The sequence below is a fragment of the Trichechus manatus genome, unplaced genomic scaffold (genome assembly GCF_000243295.1).
Source record: "Trichechus manatus latirostris isolate Lorelei unplaced genomic scaffold, TriManLat1.0 scaffold00078, whole genome shotgun sequence".
Taxonomy (NCBI): domain Eukaryota; kingdom Metazoa; phylum Chordata; class Mammalia; order Sirenia; family Trichechidae; genus Trichechus; species Trichechus manatus.
The window spans coordinates 287,653-301,066 of NW_004444014.1; the positions used below are offsets into that span (position 1 = coordinate 287,653).

The window sequence follows — 13,414 nt, forward strand, 5'->3', positions numbered from 1 at the left end:
GTTGAAGGTTTGCAGAACAAATAGTTTCTCATTAAACAGTTAGTACACATATTACCCTACAACAATGGTTAACAACCCCACGACATGTCAACACTGTCCCTTCTCAACCTTGGGTTCCCTATCACCAGCTTTCTTGTCCCCTCCTGCCTACTAGTCCTTGTCTCTAGACTGCTGGGCCTCATTAGTCCCAGTTTTTATGAGGCTGTCTACTCCCCGGCTGAACAGTGAACTTCAGGAGTGACTTCACCACTGAGCTAAAAGGGTGTCTAGGGTCCACAATATCAGGGTTTCTCCGGTCTGTCAGGCCAGTAAATCTGGTCTTTTTTTGGTGAGTTAGAATTTTGTTCTACATCCTTTTCCTGCTCTGTCCAGGACCCTCCGCTGTGATCCCGGTCAGAGCAGTCAGTGGTGGTAGCCGGGCACCATTGTATGAACTCTTTATATACTCAAATATTAATTCTTTGTCATGTTTGTTGCAAATGTTCTTTGATTTGTACCAATTCTGTAAGTGTTGACTGTGCTGTTTTGTGTTTCAGGAGTTTTGTTTGTAGTTTTTATCATAACAAAGTGTTAAATTTTTGTCTAATCAAATTTATCAATCTTTTCCTTTTTGGTTTTTGCCTTTGAGGTCCTTCCCCACCCCAAGCTTATAAAAATATTCAACATTTTTTCTAATACTTTAATGGCTTCATTTTCTTTTGTTTTAACTTAAGGAATTGTATAAGTATACCCTCATAGAGCAATAAACATGAATTAACTAAGGTCTAGTTTTCATCTTTCCACTCTGAGCTATTATTATCTTTAGCTGTTTCCTTCTCCAAAATCAGAATCTTCTGGAATCCAGGGAGATGCTCCAGTTAGGTCAGCTTCAGGCAAGCCCTCATACCTAATCCATCTCAGCTAACCATTCTAGTCAGAGACACTTCAGATCTCTAAAGAGAAATAGGAAATTCTCCACACAGTAAGATCTGTTTGGGATGTGCTCTCGTGTCTTGAAACCACACTAATATTCCTGAGAGCATTTGGGCCACATTACAGGACCAACGGTGTTGAGACCAGGGCAGTTTGTTGGCGACTCCGCTCCCCTGTTGCCCTGTGCCTGGCCCATGGGCTTTGACCCGCCCTCCAGAGCACCCTGAGGTGGCCAGGTGGGTGCCAGCTCCTCACACAGTACTGAACTTCTAATTTCTATCAGTGTAAATCAAAACCACCCACTCTCCCTTTACCAGCACAGGAAAGACAGAACTGGGTATTTGAAAATATTGAAATATTTGAAATCTTGAAATGCAAGAAGAGGAAAGGACCTTAACAAGCACATGGTTCCACACCCTTGTTTCTTCAGATAAAGTCTGAACGCCAGAGTAGGGTAGGTACTGTCGATGGAGGAATCCAGACCTTTACTGGGTACCTCAGCACTCTCTCCACTTCTCACTCATTAACTAGCCCCTGCTGGGTGCCAAGCACTGTGGTGGTCCTTGGAAATTTAAAAAATATCTAAAACATAGCTTTCTGCCTTCTAAGAACTCACTGTTTAGGTGGATTGTTGTTAGGTACCTTTGAGTCGGCTCCCGACTCACGGAGACCCCATGCACAACAAAATGAAACCCTGACTAGTCGTGCGCCATCCTCACAATCGGTGCTGTGTTTGAGCCCATTGTTGCAGCCACTGTGTCAGTCCAACTTGTTGAGGAGCTTCGTCTTTTTCGCTGACCGTCTACTTTACCAAGCATGATGTCCTTTTCCAAGGACTGGCCCCTCCTGATAACACGTCCAAAGTATGTGAGACGAAGTCTCGCCATCCTCACTTCTAAGGAGCATTCTGGCTGCACTTCTTCCAAGACAGATTTGTTCATTCTTCTGGCAGTCCGTGGTGTATTCAGTATTCTTTGCTGGGAGACGGTACTAATCACAGTATGGTATTATGGATGGATTAATAGAAGTATGTACAGGGTGCTGGAGGAGCACAAAAGAGGGATGATTAATCCTGGCAGGAGAACTGGAGAGGATTTTCCAGAAGAGATAACATTTGAACTGGACTTTTGAAAAAAAGGAAGGTGTTTGCTGTGAGGGTAAGACCATCCAGGCAGAGAATACAGTGGGGCAAAGGCACAGAGGCTGAAGTACAATGTGTGCTTGAGGACTCGAGTGATTTGGTGGGTGGTAGGGGTGTGGGGGTCGCAGGAGAGGAGGCTATTTCTCTCCACACCCTCTGCTGCTGCCACCTGAGCCACTTGCTGTTCCCCACACCTCCCTCCATGTCTTTGCATGGAACGCTTTCTCCTAGTCTCTGCTCAAGCGTTTCCTTCCGCCTTAACGCCCCAGGCCCATGCAGGCTCTCCCTTGGCCTTTGCATTGCCCCCATGGACTCACCACTATTGCAGCACCTTTCACATCAAATTCATAGTTGTGAATAGGGGCTAGATCTTCTTCTTCTTCTTTTTTTTTTTTTTTTGCTGATACATTAGAATACAATACATGCTTGAGGTTGGAGAAGGAATTCAAACAGTATAAAAACCAAAACCAAACCCATTGCCGTCAATTCTGACTCATAACGACCCTGTAGGACAGAGTAGAACTGCCCCATAGGGTTTCCAAGGAGCACTTGGTGGATTTGAACTGCCAACCTTTTGGTTAGCGGCCAAGCTCTTAACCACTGTGCCACCAGAGTTTCTCAAACAATGTAGATGGGTAAAAACCAAACAAAACCAGTTGCCATCAAGTCGATTTTGACTCGTATGTGTCAGAGTAGAACTATGCTCCACAAGGTTTTCAATGGCTGATTTTTTGGAAGTAGATCGCCAGGCCTTTCTTCCAAGGTGCCTTTGGGTGAACTTGAACCTCCAACCTTTCTGTTAGCAGCTGAACATGTTAACTGTTTGCACCACTCACTGACTCCATAGAAGGGTAGATATTAGAAAATAAAAATAGCAATGTCTTCTAATACATACCCAGAGCCTCATGGGTGGTAAGGGATTTATCATCTTGAAAGTGATGGGAAGCCATCTGAGATTTTTAAACAAGGGAACAACAGAGATTTGAAGAGGGAGGGACTGAAAACCAGGTGGCCAGTTGGGAAACTGTTGAGGGAAGAGCTGTCTGCAATCGGGAGGTAACAATGGCAAAGAGAGGAGAGAACGGAAATGGAATGCAAGAACTTAGACACCCGCTGGCTGTAGAGGTGAAAGGAGGAGGAGGAGAGATGATGACAAAGTCCAGGTTTCTCCAAGCTGCTACTCTATCAATTACTGATTCATTATGAAATCATATTCATTTCGCATTTAAAGCAGAAGAAACCCAAGTCAGCCAAGTCAACACCTTGAAAAATCACGTGGAGAAGATAGGACAATATGAAATACATTTGGAAGTAATTTCTTTCTTTAAATGCAATAAAAATTGCCAATGTGTAGAATGGCAAAGATATTTCACATAACACTATTTCTTAAAGTCCCCCATAGATTAGAGAGAGACGAGGTCTGTAGAGCAGGGACAGACCAAAAGAAGACCATAAAATAAGGATGATCCAAGGTGAGAGGATTTGCTGGTTGGGAGAGTCCGGCCAGAGTATGTTTATCACCCTCTTAGGAAATGAGGTGAACTGCAGTGACAACAGGCAGGCATAGTTTAAGGGCCCATATCTTATTCACCCAAAAGGCATTACGTGCACAAGGGTCAACATTTCCTATGATAGGCTCTGTCTGAGGTTTCCCACCCCGTCACTTGCACTAGAGTTCTGAAGACAGTGGAAATGCTCAATGCCCGTGAATCACATAGGTGTGCAAAGGTTAGGGACCATGATCGCACCAGCTATTTCTGAGTAATTATTATATGCAAGGGGTTAAACGAGACGGGGTATGAGATATTATGAAATATAAGATACAACCTTACCTGAAAAGGATTTACTATCTATTCTGGTTAAATTACAGAAGCCTGAAAACATTTCTTCAAACAACCGTATTATTTACTAAAAATAAAAAGGAGGAGGGGCCTGCCTATGAGACTTTCAGCAATGCTTTTACTAAATAAACTGAAAGTAGATTTTTGCAGCTTAATTATAATTTCTTTCTCTATTTCTCTCTTCCATCAGATAATTTTCAGGATCAGATGAAAAGGGAACTAGCCTACCGAGAAGAAATGGTGCAACAATTACAAATTGTAAGATGCATTTCTACTTAAAAAATAAATGCAATTTGATTTGGTTTATTTTCAAACCAGGCCATATGTGTGAAAATGATGATGTTTTTGGCATGAAATCCTTTGGTCCACTTACCTCTCAGCTGGTTTAGATGCTAATTATCAAGAGATTTACTTAGACACAGGATAAACAGATGTGTCAGAATGTTTCCTTGAAATGTAACTACCTACCATGTGTTAATAGACAGATGTCTGTGGGCAAACCAGAAGTACCTGGATTTGCTTCCTCTGAGCAAACTTCCTACCCCAGTGCCCGGATGTCACAGAAGCTCAGGGAAGGAAGGGCAATTGTGTCCCATCTGCCTCTCTTTCTACTACCCAGACCTGAGCTGGGCCCTCTGCTGTCATTGGAACTTAGCATAAACACAATTAATCGATTACATTCACTTGAAGGGTGATGAAAGAAACGAATTATTTCCAAATGACGAGTGTTACTCACTTTACCCTAATCATTTCTGAAAGTGGACAGTGACTAAGATCTGTTTATATGGGAACAGGAGGATGTTTGATAAATAAATGTGGGTTTGTTTTTTCCCCCGGAATTCTAACCCCTTGTCCTCATGCAGGTGCATCTGATTATTATTCATTGGTGCTTTTAAAGCGGTCTCCCCAGCTTCCCCATTTTCATGAGCTGTTGTTCAGTGCTATAGAGTCCATTTCGACTCCTAGCGACCCCATGTGATAAAGTAAAACTGCCCCATTTCAGGAGGAGAATGGGAAAAATAATTTCTGCTCATTATTTGTACAATACTTTTAATCACCTGGTTAATAACATGTACTGATCCTTCGTGGTACTCCCAGCATGTTTATTATAACTTGGGTTGCTTGACATTTTTGAGCTGATCCGTGTTTCCCTCGTACCGTTAAGCATATAGCTATACATACATACATATGATGGCCTGTCTTGTCTGGATAGCCAGGTATCTAGTTTTCTGTCAGGATTATATAAAATAGTTATTAGTGTTTCCTTTCTGCATCAGAGGAATCGAGTTTGTGTTCATGTAGATTCCCGAGAGTAATTTTGAAAGCAGTTTTGTATTTTGCGGTGTTATCCCACTCCAAGGCCTCTGTTAGAAGTGCTTGTATCTCTGACACACCCACTGAGATTGTCCTGGCTCTCTGGTGTTCGTTAACAGCTCTCAGTTCTGAAAACCACTAGGCGTGATGCCGTTTAAACAGGATCTTGCTTCTTGTTTTGGTTTTGCTTGTGTGTTAGCTTTGTTTGCAGTTAAATTCACTGGGGGAGCAGAAAAAAATTTTTAAATTGATTGATAACAGATCCTCCACAGAGGTTAAAAAAATTGTATCTTTTCTTCTTAGCTTTTGATACCTGCATGATACCAAAACCAAAACCAAGCCCATTGCCCTGGAGTCGATTCCTACTCATAGCGACCCTATAGGACAGAGTAGAACCGCCCCACAGGGTCTCCAAGGCCGCAATCTTTATGGAAGCAGACTGCTGTATCTTTCTCCTGTGGAGTGGCTGGTGGGTTCGAATCGTAGATCTTTCTGGTTAACGACTGCGCCACCAGGACTGCTTACTTACATGATAAGGTTCTTAATTACTTGCTGTGAATATGCCTATTGCTTTCTTTGTCCAAAGGAAGACTTTTAAAAAAATGTTAAACCAAAAACCAATCCCGTGACCTTCCTCAGAGCAATCCCATGTGTGAGAGTAGAACTGAGCTCCACAGGGTTTTCGTTGCTTTAATCTTTACGGAAGCAGATTAACAGCCTTTCTTCCACAATGCTGCAGGGTGGGTTCAAACCACCAATCTTTAAGTTAGTAGCCATGCATAAACCATTTGCACCACCCAGAGAGTAAAATATTAATATCTTACTAATTTTACACAGGGCATCATTTTCAGACTCTTAAAATAAAAACTGCCACACTTGCAAAAAAAATTATGATTGCAGAGTGAGTATAGCAAAATGGACATTAGGAAAGGGAACTGAGTATTTATTTTCAATGCCCCTGCTTAAGGCCATTATATAACCTTACTCTCTTAATTTTCTTTGACATTTGGTTCCTTCTTTAGTAAAAGAGGAAATGATGCTGCATCCATGTAATAAGTATGCTGTATTGCTAGAATTAAAACATATCTCAAGTCTTTTGAAATATTTGATACAGGGAAGATACAAATTAGTATTATTAACATTTTTATTATACTGTATTGCAAAATATTTTATCATCATGTGTTCATCTAGCTACACAGTGTTATTAATTCACATTCCTCAAGATAGTAAATTACTCCTGGTAGCAAATTAAATACTTTGGGCAAAACTAGGATTTTTTTTTTCCCAGTCCTATTTGCATCATAAGGAGCCCTGGTGGCACACCGGAACCCATCCAGCAGCAACACGGGAGAAAGACCTGGCGATCTGCTTCTGTAAAGATTGCAGCCTAGAAAACCCTATGGGGCAGTTCTACTCTGTCACATGGGGTCACTATGAGTTGGAATTGACTTGACAGCACCCAACAACAACAGTAACATAGGCATCATATAATTCCTGAAATCAGCAAAGGTACATCTAGGCTAGCAACATAAAAATTTGAAAAATAGATATGATTTTCCCCCTGCTTCTTCCCTTTCTTTTGTGTCCACCGCCATGAGATGCCTGAGGTTTTCAGGCTGCCTCCAACACTTAACACCGTGTCTAACATCAAACGTTGTTGTTGTTAGGTGTCGTCGAGGCAGCTCTGACTCATGACCACCCCAGGTACAACAGAACAAAACGTTGCCAGTCTTGTGCCATCTTCATGATCATTAGTATGCTCAAGTCCAGTGTTGTGGCCACTGTGTATTTTGAGTGTCTTCCAACCTAGAGGGCTCATCTTCCAGCACTATACTAGACAATATTCTTTGATGATCCATAGGATTCCAATTGGCAAATTTTCAGAAGTAGATTGCCAGACCTTGCTTCCTGTCTGTCTTAGCCTGGAAGCACTGCTGAAACTGGTCCACCATGGATGACCCTGCTGGTATTTGAAATACCAGTGGCATAGCTTCCAGCATCATGCCAACAATCGAGCCACCACAGTATGACATACTGACGGATGGTGGAACATCAAATAGCTATAAGTAAACATTTGTTGAATGAATCACTGCCCATGGATGCCCTAGACCTCCAAATATGGCACCCTGATCCAACTCGGATGCTCTCATAGAGCAGTCCCCTTAATTCATTTCCAATTTCCCTGTCTTGGGCCTGATTTTCTCAAATGTTCTTTTGTGCTAAGTAACTACTACCAAAACTACTAAAGGAAGGCATCCTAGTGAATTACGGGGAGCTTATGTATTACTGCAGCCTTTTCCACTAACAGACGCAAACTTCAAGGTCAGCAAACTTGAGTTCAAGTGCCATCTCCTACAGTTCATTAAGTGTCAGTTTCCTCAACCGAAAGGGAACTGTGGTAAGATTTAACTTAGTACCTTGACATTGTTGTTAGTTGCTGTCAAGTTGGCTCATGAGGACCTCATGTATAACAGAACTAAACACTGCCTGGTCCTATACCATCTTCACAATGGTTGTCATGCTTGAGTCCATTGTTGTGGTTATTGTGTCAATCCATCTCACTGAAGTTTTCCCTCATTTTTGCTGACTCTCTACCAAACATGATGTCCTTCTCTAGTGATTGGTCTTTCCTGACAACCTGTTCAAAGTAAGTGAGCTGAAGTCTCATCATACTTGCTTCTAAGGAGCATTCTGGTTGTATTTCTTCTAAGACTGATTTGTTAGTTCTTTTGGCAGTCCATAGTATATTCAACATTCTTCACCAACACCACAATTTGAATGCATCAATTCTTCTGTCTTCCTTTTTCCAGCTTTTATATGCATATGAGGAAAAGTTCTTGATAGAGATACTGTAAGGAGCAAGTGGATAATAAACATAAAATGTATATGCAAGCCATGAAGCGCTATTGCCAATATGAATAATCAATTTAGTATCCTGCCCCTTCTCAAAGTAGTGTCTCTAATAGTGGAATTATCTAAGCCCTGGTGCCTAGAGATATTTTGGGGCAGGAAGGACCTGTGTTCACATTAAGAATTTCTTAAGAATGGAGGCAGTAGGTTTTATCAATAAGGTACTGGAACAGAAATTGATCTTGTCCCTAATTCAGCGGAATACGCCTCCTAAAGTGCCTAGGGGAAAATGTCTTTAGAAACTTCTAGCTAAAGATTATCAAGAAGTTGCTAGATATAACAATTAATTGACTTTCTCTACATTTGTAGTTAAATGATCTAACTCATCAGTAAATATGGTTACATACTTTACTACCTGAGAACAGAGCAATTCACTCAAAATTATTTTATATTTAAATTTACAGAGCATATATTACAAAATAGGCATTTTTTACTTAAGATGAAATAAAAACCTACCCTATCCTGCAAACATGAAGAATTCAAATATATTAAAACCATCATATTCTGTAATGATTCCCATAGACCCACAATATATTTATCCTGTGTTGTTACACAGTGTTCATATTCAAAAGACTTATATCAAAAGCATCTTGGGTACCATTGCAGTAGAAAGAAAACTTATAAATTTCTTTGGCTCCTGCATTTTTAGATTCTCTGCTGACTATAATTTCTGTACCATTGCTTCTTTTTCCAGTTTGTTAGATGCAAAGTTGTGATGGCTGTAGAGTCAAATGACTGATCTATTTGTGCATTTATAAATGAATGTGCAGTTCTCTCAATGTGAGATTTAAAGCATACCTAGAATTCATTTATTTAACATTTATACACGGCCACAGCTAACTTTGAAACAAATAGTTTAAAATTTGAATTTCATAGTACTTAACACAGTTTGCATTAAAATCTCCCACCCTTGCCCTTGGTTTTCAAATACTTAAAATGTCTTCGTTTCTAAACAAGATTTATTTATGCAAACAAACAAATATGCTCTTCTTACAGGGAACCAATATAACCAGTAACCAGTTGCCATCAAGTCGATCCCATGTGTGACTCATGGCAACCCCATGTGTGTTAGAGTAGAACTGTGCTCCATAGGATTTTCAATGGCTGATCTTTTGGAAGTAGATCACCAGGCCCTTCTTCTGAGGTGCCTCTGGGTGGATTCAAACTGCCAGCCTCTCAATTGATAGCTGAGGGCTTAACCATTTGTGTCACCCAGGAACTCATATAAACCAAAATAAAAGTTTTAAGATTTAGCAAGTTCATGAAATTTTAGTGTTTATTATAATAAATGGCAAAGAATTTCTCATTTGCAAGTGAGTTGTGATTCTAGGAAAAATTTGTTCCATTTTAAAAACAAAAAGCATCATTCCTTTGGGTTAAGAAGAAGCTGAAGATATTTTATGCAGTGAATAATCTTTTGATTAAAAAATTTCCAAGGACTGGAATATAGTAATTTGTGACATGAGCTGAAACTATTAAAATTCTTATGATAATCTGCTTTTTAAATTGCTAATTTGGCAACAATGGTTTTAAGCAAGTGCATCTGTGTGTGACCTACTGCTGCAGGTTTGTTAAAGACGTGCATTTTCTTAGCCGTAGTTCTTGAAGGATATTGTGGAGCTGCAACACAGAGCCCATGATAAATGGCTAAACCCAGACTCCTATCCTTGGAACTTGCTGGATCACTATCACCCAGCAGGTGGGCCTAGGAATTGAGCTAGTCTTGAGGCGCCCTCTGCTGTTTCCCCAGAATGCTGCAGTCACACGCAGCCAGACGGAAACAGTCTCAAAGTCATTCATTAAAAGCCTCAATTAAAATAATGTTCAATCAATATATTTAGAACTAATATTTGTTCACTGTGGACTTGTAAAAAAGCAGTTTGCAACTTCCTGATGATGGGAGGGTAGTGCCTTCTCTCAGGGAAAGGAGCAATGGGTCTTTATTGTTGCTGAAGGAGCGCTCCTTGGCAAGGGCATAGCTCTTCAGTGTGACGGTCTATTCTTGGAGGCCCTCCAGAATTCATTAGGATGGGAACTTGCCCAGATTTCTACCATCTCAACCCAGAGGGTTTTAAAAATATATTTTACATTTGTTTTAGAAAGTAGATAGAACAGTTACTATTTTGCACTATATTTTTAGAAAAAGATCTCTGGCCACGAGAGGAGTTTGGTTTTGTGCCTAAATATACATCAAGAGCTGGTCCCTGCAAGTTAGGTGCTTTGATGCGCGTCTGAACTTCCGTGGAAGCTGCCTTGAGATTCTGCAGCAGTTGACAGACTTGGACTATAGTGCATCTTTGTCCAATTATTAATCTACCGCCAGTGCATCTGAACAATGTGATCAGTTACTGCTTAGGTGCATAGGCTTTCTTCTCATCTTTCTCCTTTTGAGATGTTGACTCACCTGAACATCTGAGCTCAGGCCAACTCTCTCTTGGCACAAACTAGGAAGTTAACTTCTTTGAAAAGACCCCGATACTTTTGATCTACTAGAACCAACTGGGTAATTTAGTAATATAATACTTCGAATCTTTTTCCCATGCCCATCTTGGTGATTTCCAAGCTCATCGAAATGAAATGAAAGTTTTTGTAAGTCTCACTGCAGGATTAAAAGTGTTAAGTGGGGCCTTCCAATCCTGAGTTCTCAAGTTGGGGAGTGTTTGCTGAGGTCTCTGTAAATCCAGTTTTGCATGTCATTGAGTCTGAAGCACCATCAATTGTAAGAAGCCCCATTGTTTGATGTATCAAAAGCAGCAAAGCTCCCAACTATTGTTCTAAGATACCATCAATTGTAAGACGCATCTGATTTCAGAGATGTTTAAATATGAGGGGGAAAAATGTGTCTTAGAATCAATGGACTCTAGTGGTTTCCATGAACAATTAAGCCATGTGTGAATATATTCTTTATTTATCATACCATGGTTTAGGGCTTAGAATTAAAAACACATCATTCTAAGATTAACCAGTTTAATCTGATGGGTACTTTCAGTTAAAACTGAACATAGTGGAAAATCGTTACTACAGATTTTATTCATTGCTAGTCTTGTCTTCCTATAGCCATTAAAATTGTATGAAAGAATATTTGAAAAAATAAAATATTTGAATCAAAAAATATATATATTATCCTCAATTCACAACTTTTTGCTTTTTGCTTTGTGGTGGCTTGGGTTGTATTGTGTTTTGTTTTAATGAAATAAACACCACAATCAAATGCTGGAGTGGGGATATCCACTTCCGTACACAGCTTTAAATTCCAGTCTGGAACTTTGAGGATCAAGTGAGCTTATTTGGAAATGTCCTTTTGTTCCTGAGTCCTTTTTTCTTTTCCATCCAGCTTTCTCCTTCAGGAAATGCTACATTATTGTTTCGGGCGGGGGGTAGGGGGCATTCTGACTTAGATCTGAGATGATGGTGTTTACTTGTGTAGTACCTAGCACAGCACAGACACTTACTTAATCTTTGTGGCACCGAATCTTGGTGTTGAGGACTCTAAATGTGAGAATGGCACAGACACATTTTATTGGTAACTCATCTTGCCCAAAAGTTTACATCGGTTCCGCTTGTTACCCTAAACAATAGAACTCCATTCAAGGCTCTGTAACATCATGCGTCTAGAGAGAGGTGAGCCAAGTGCTCTGGCGTATTACAACATACACCATAACAGAAAACCAAGGTTCAAGGGCATCTCGTTCATAGCAGGTGTAGCATAACCTAGAATGAAAAGACTAAGTAACTAGAGTAGGTCCCTGTGTAACTGTTCTTGTCATGGTTATCTAGCTGATCTCAGCCCACATTCTAAAATATGAGATTAGGACATTGGACTTTTTATGCACAGTATGAATCATTCATTTCAGTGCTGCTCTCTGTGCCCTTTATCAGATATGTGCCTATCAGATTCCTCCATGTTGTGGTTGTGTGTTAAAACAGTGAGATGCTTATTCTAGTCTTTTCTTTTTCCCCCTCCATTAAAAAGACTGATTCAACTGATCAGCTATTGTGGTAAAATAGTCCAACTCATCTTGGTCACTAACATCATTGTAGATTTGTAGCTTCTTCCCATTTATAAAGGTTCATATACATGGACTAGTGGGCCAGAAGAGCACAGAGCATACAGTATACTGGCAATGTGGGGAATGCGTATAACAGTGTTGAAAGACATTGCCTAATTGTAATGAAAATAATTTTATTTGCCTCAGTGCTATTACATAATAGCCAAATTTCAAGTTACATTTTAAGGGGCTGATTATTTCTATAAATGTAAAATGGATTCAAATCTTTAGAGTTCTGAGTTCAGCCTTGTAATGATGAAGGTAGGTAATATAATGATAGAGTACCTTAATTGGGGTTAGTGGAGAGGCAAATCTAAATAATACACGTTCTAATTTCAATCGTGAATTTTCTACTGAAAAGTAGTGTATCAGATGCGGTAGGTTTTCATTCAAGCCCCAGTATTCAAAAGTACTTTTCAATTTATCCAGGTAGAATTCTCAAGGGTCATATTTTCCATTCGGTGCAATTATTTCTTATCCTTCTTATTAGTTACTGGTAAGTTACCCGCAGTAATAGTCTATGTTTAGTCTCACTTGTGATTTATAATGATAGCATATTTCATGAAGAAGTCACTGTAATAAAATGAAAGTTTACACTGAACTCATTTGTAATCCCATTCGTGTTTTGTGACCTTGGGCATAACAGTTAACATCATAACTCAGTTTTCATATAAAAATAAAAAAAAATAGCATATATTACAATTGAAAAAAAACACTATTCCTTCAGCATCAATTCGATGTGGTCACCCATTCTGGCCTCAGTGTGCTTTTTAACAGGCCAGAGGAGTGCCATGTCCCAGAAGCCCACACTGTGAGCAGATGGAGACCTTTCTTCCTTGCCAAGGATCCACTGGCATTCAAATTGTTAGGCATGGTGAAGGGTCTACGTTACACTTTGGTCTCCAAGTTTAGCTTACCTGGATGCCTTTGCTTGTTTTATCTTACAGATCCCCTATGCAGCAAGCTTGATCAGGAAAGAAAAGCTTGGTGCCCATCTCAGCAAAAGCTAAAAGGTGAGGTTGCCGGGGGAAAGATTTTCTTAACTCTCTGAATTGTAATGCTGGATCGTGTTGTTTATTGATGAATTTGAAATAGCCCAAAGGATTGGTAAGGTTGCATCCTGTGTTTAGGCCAATACACCGATGAACTTCTTTATGCCTAAGGATGGGACTTCGTAACTGAGTCACTAAGTGCCCATTATAAACTCCATGGAAAATTCCTAAAACTAAGAAAATTCTCTCTTCTGT

The 13,414-nt window shown here is 40.0% G+C and overlaps 1 protein-coding gene across 1 annotated transcript in view; it reads left to right on the top strand.

Annotated features, from left to right (window-relative positions):
* The window catches only part of SKOR2 (SKI family transcriptional corepressor 2), a 39,355-nt gene extending 26,178 nt beyond the window's left edge, over nt 1-13,177 (top strand). Inside the window, exons 7-8 of the mRNA XM_012556796.1 lie at nt 4,085-4,152; nt 13,115-13,177. Of these exons, the coding sequence (XP_012412250.1) occupies nt 4,085-4,152; nt 13,115-13,177 (131 nt within the window). The remainder of the gene's footprint in view (nt 1-4,084; nt 4,153-13,114) is intronic.
* The last annotated feature ends 237 nt before the right edge of the window (nt 13,178-13,414 follow it).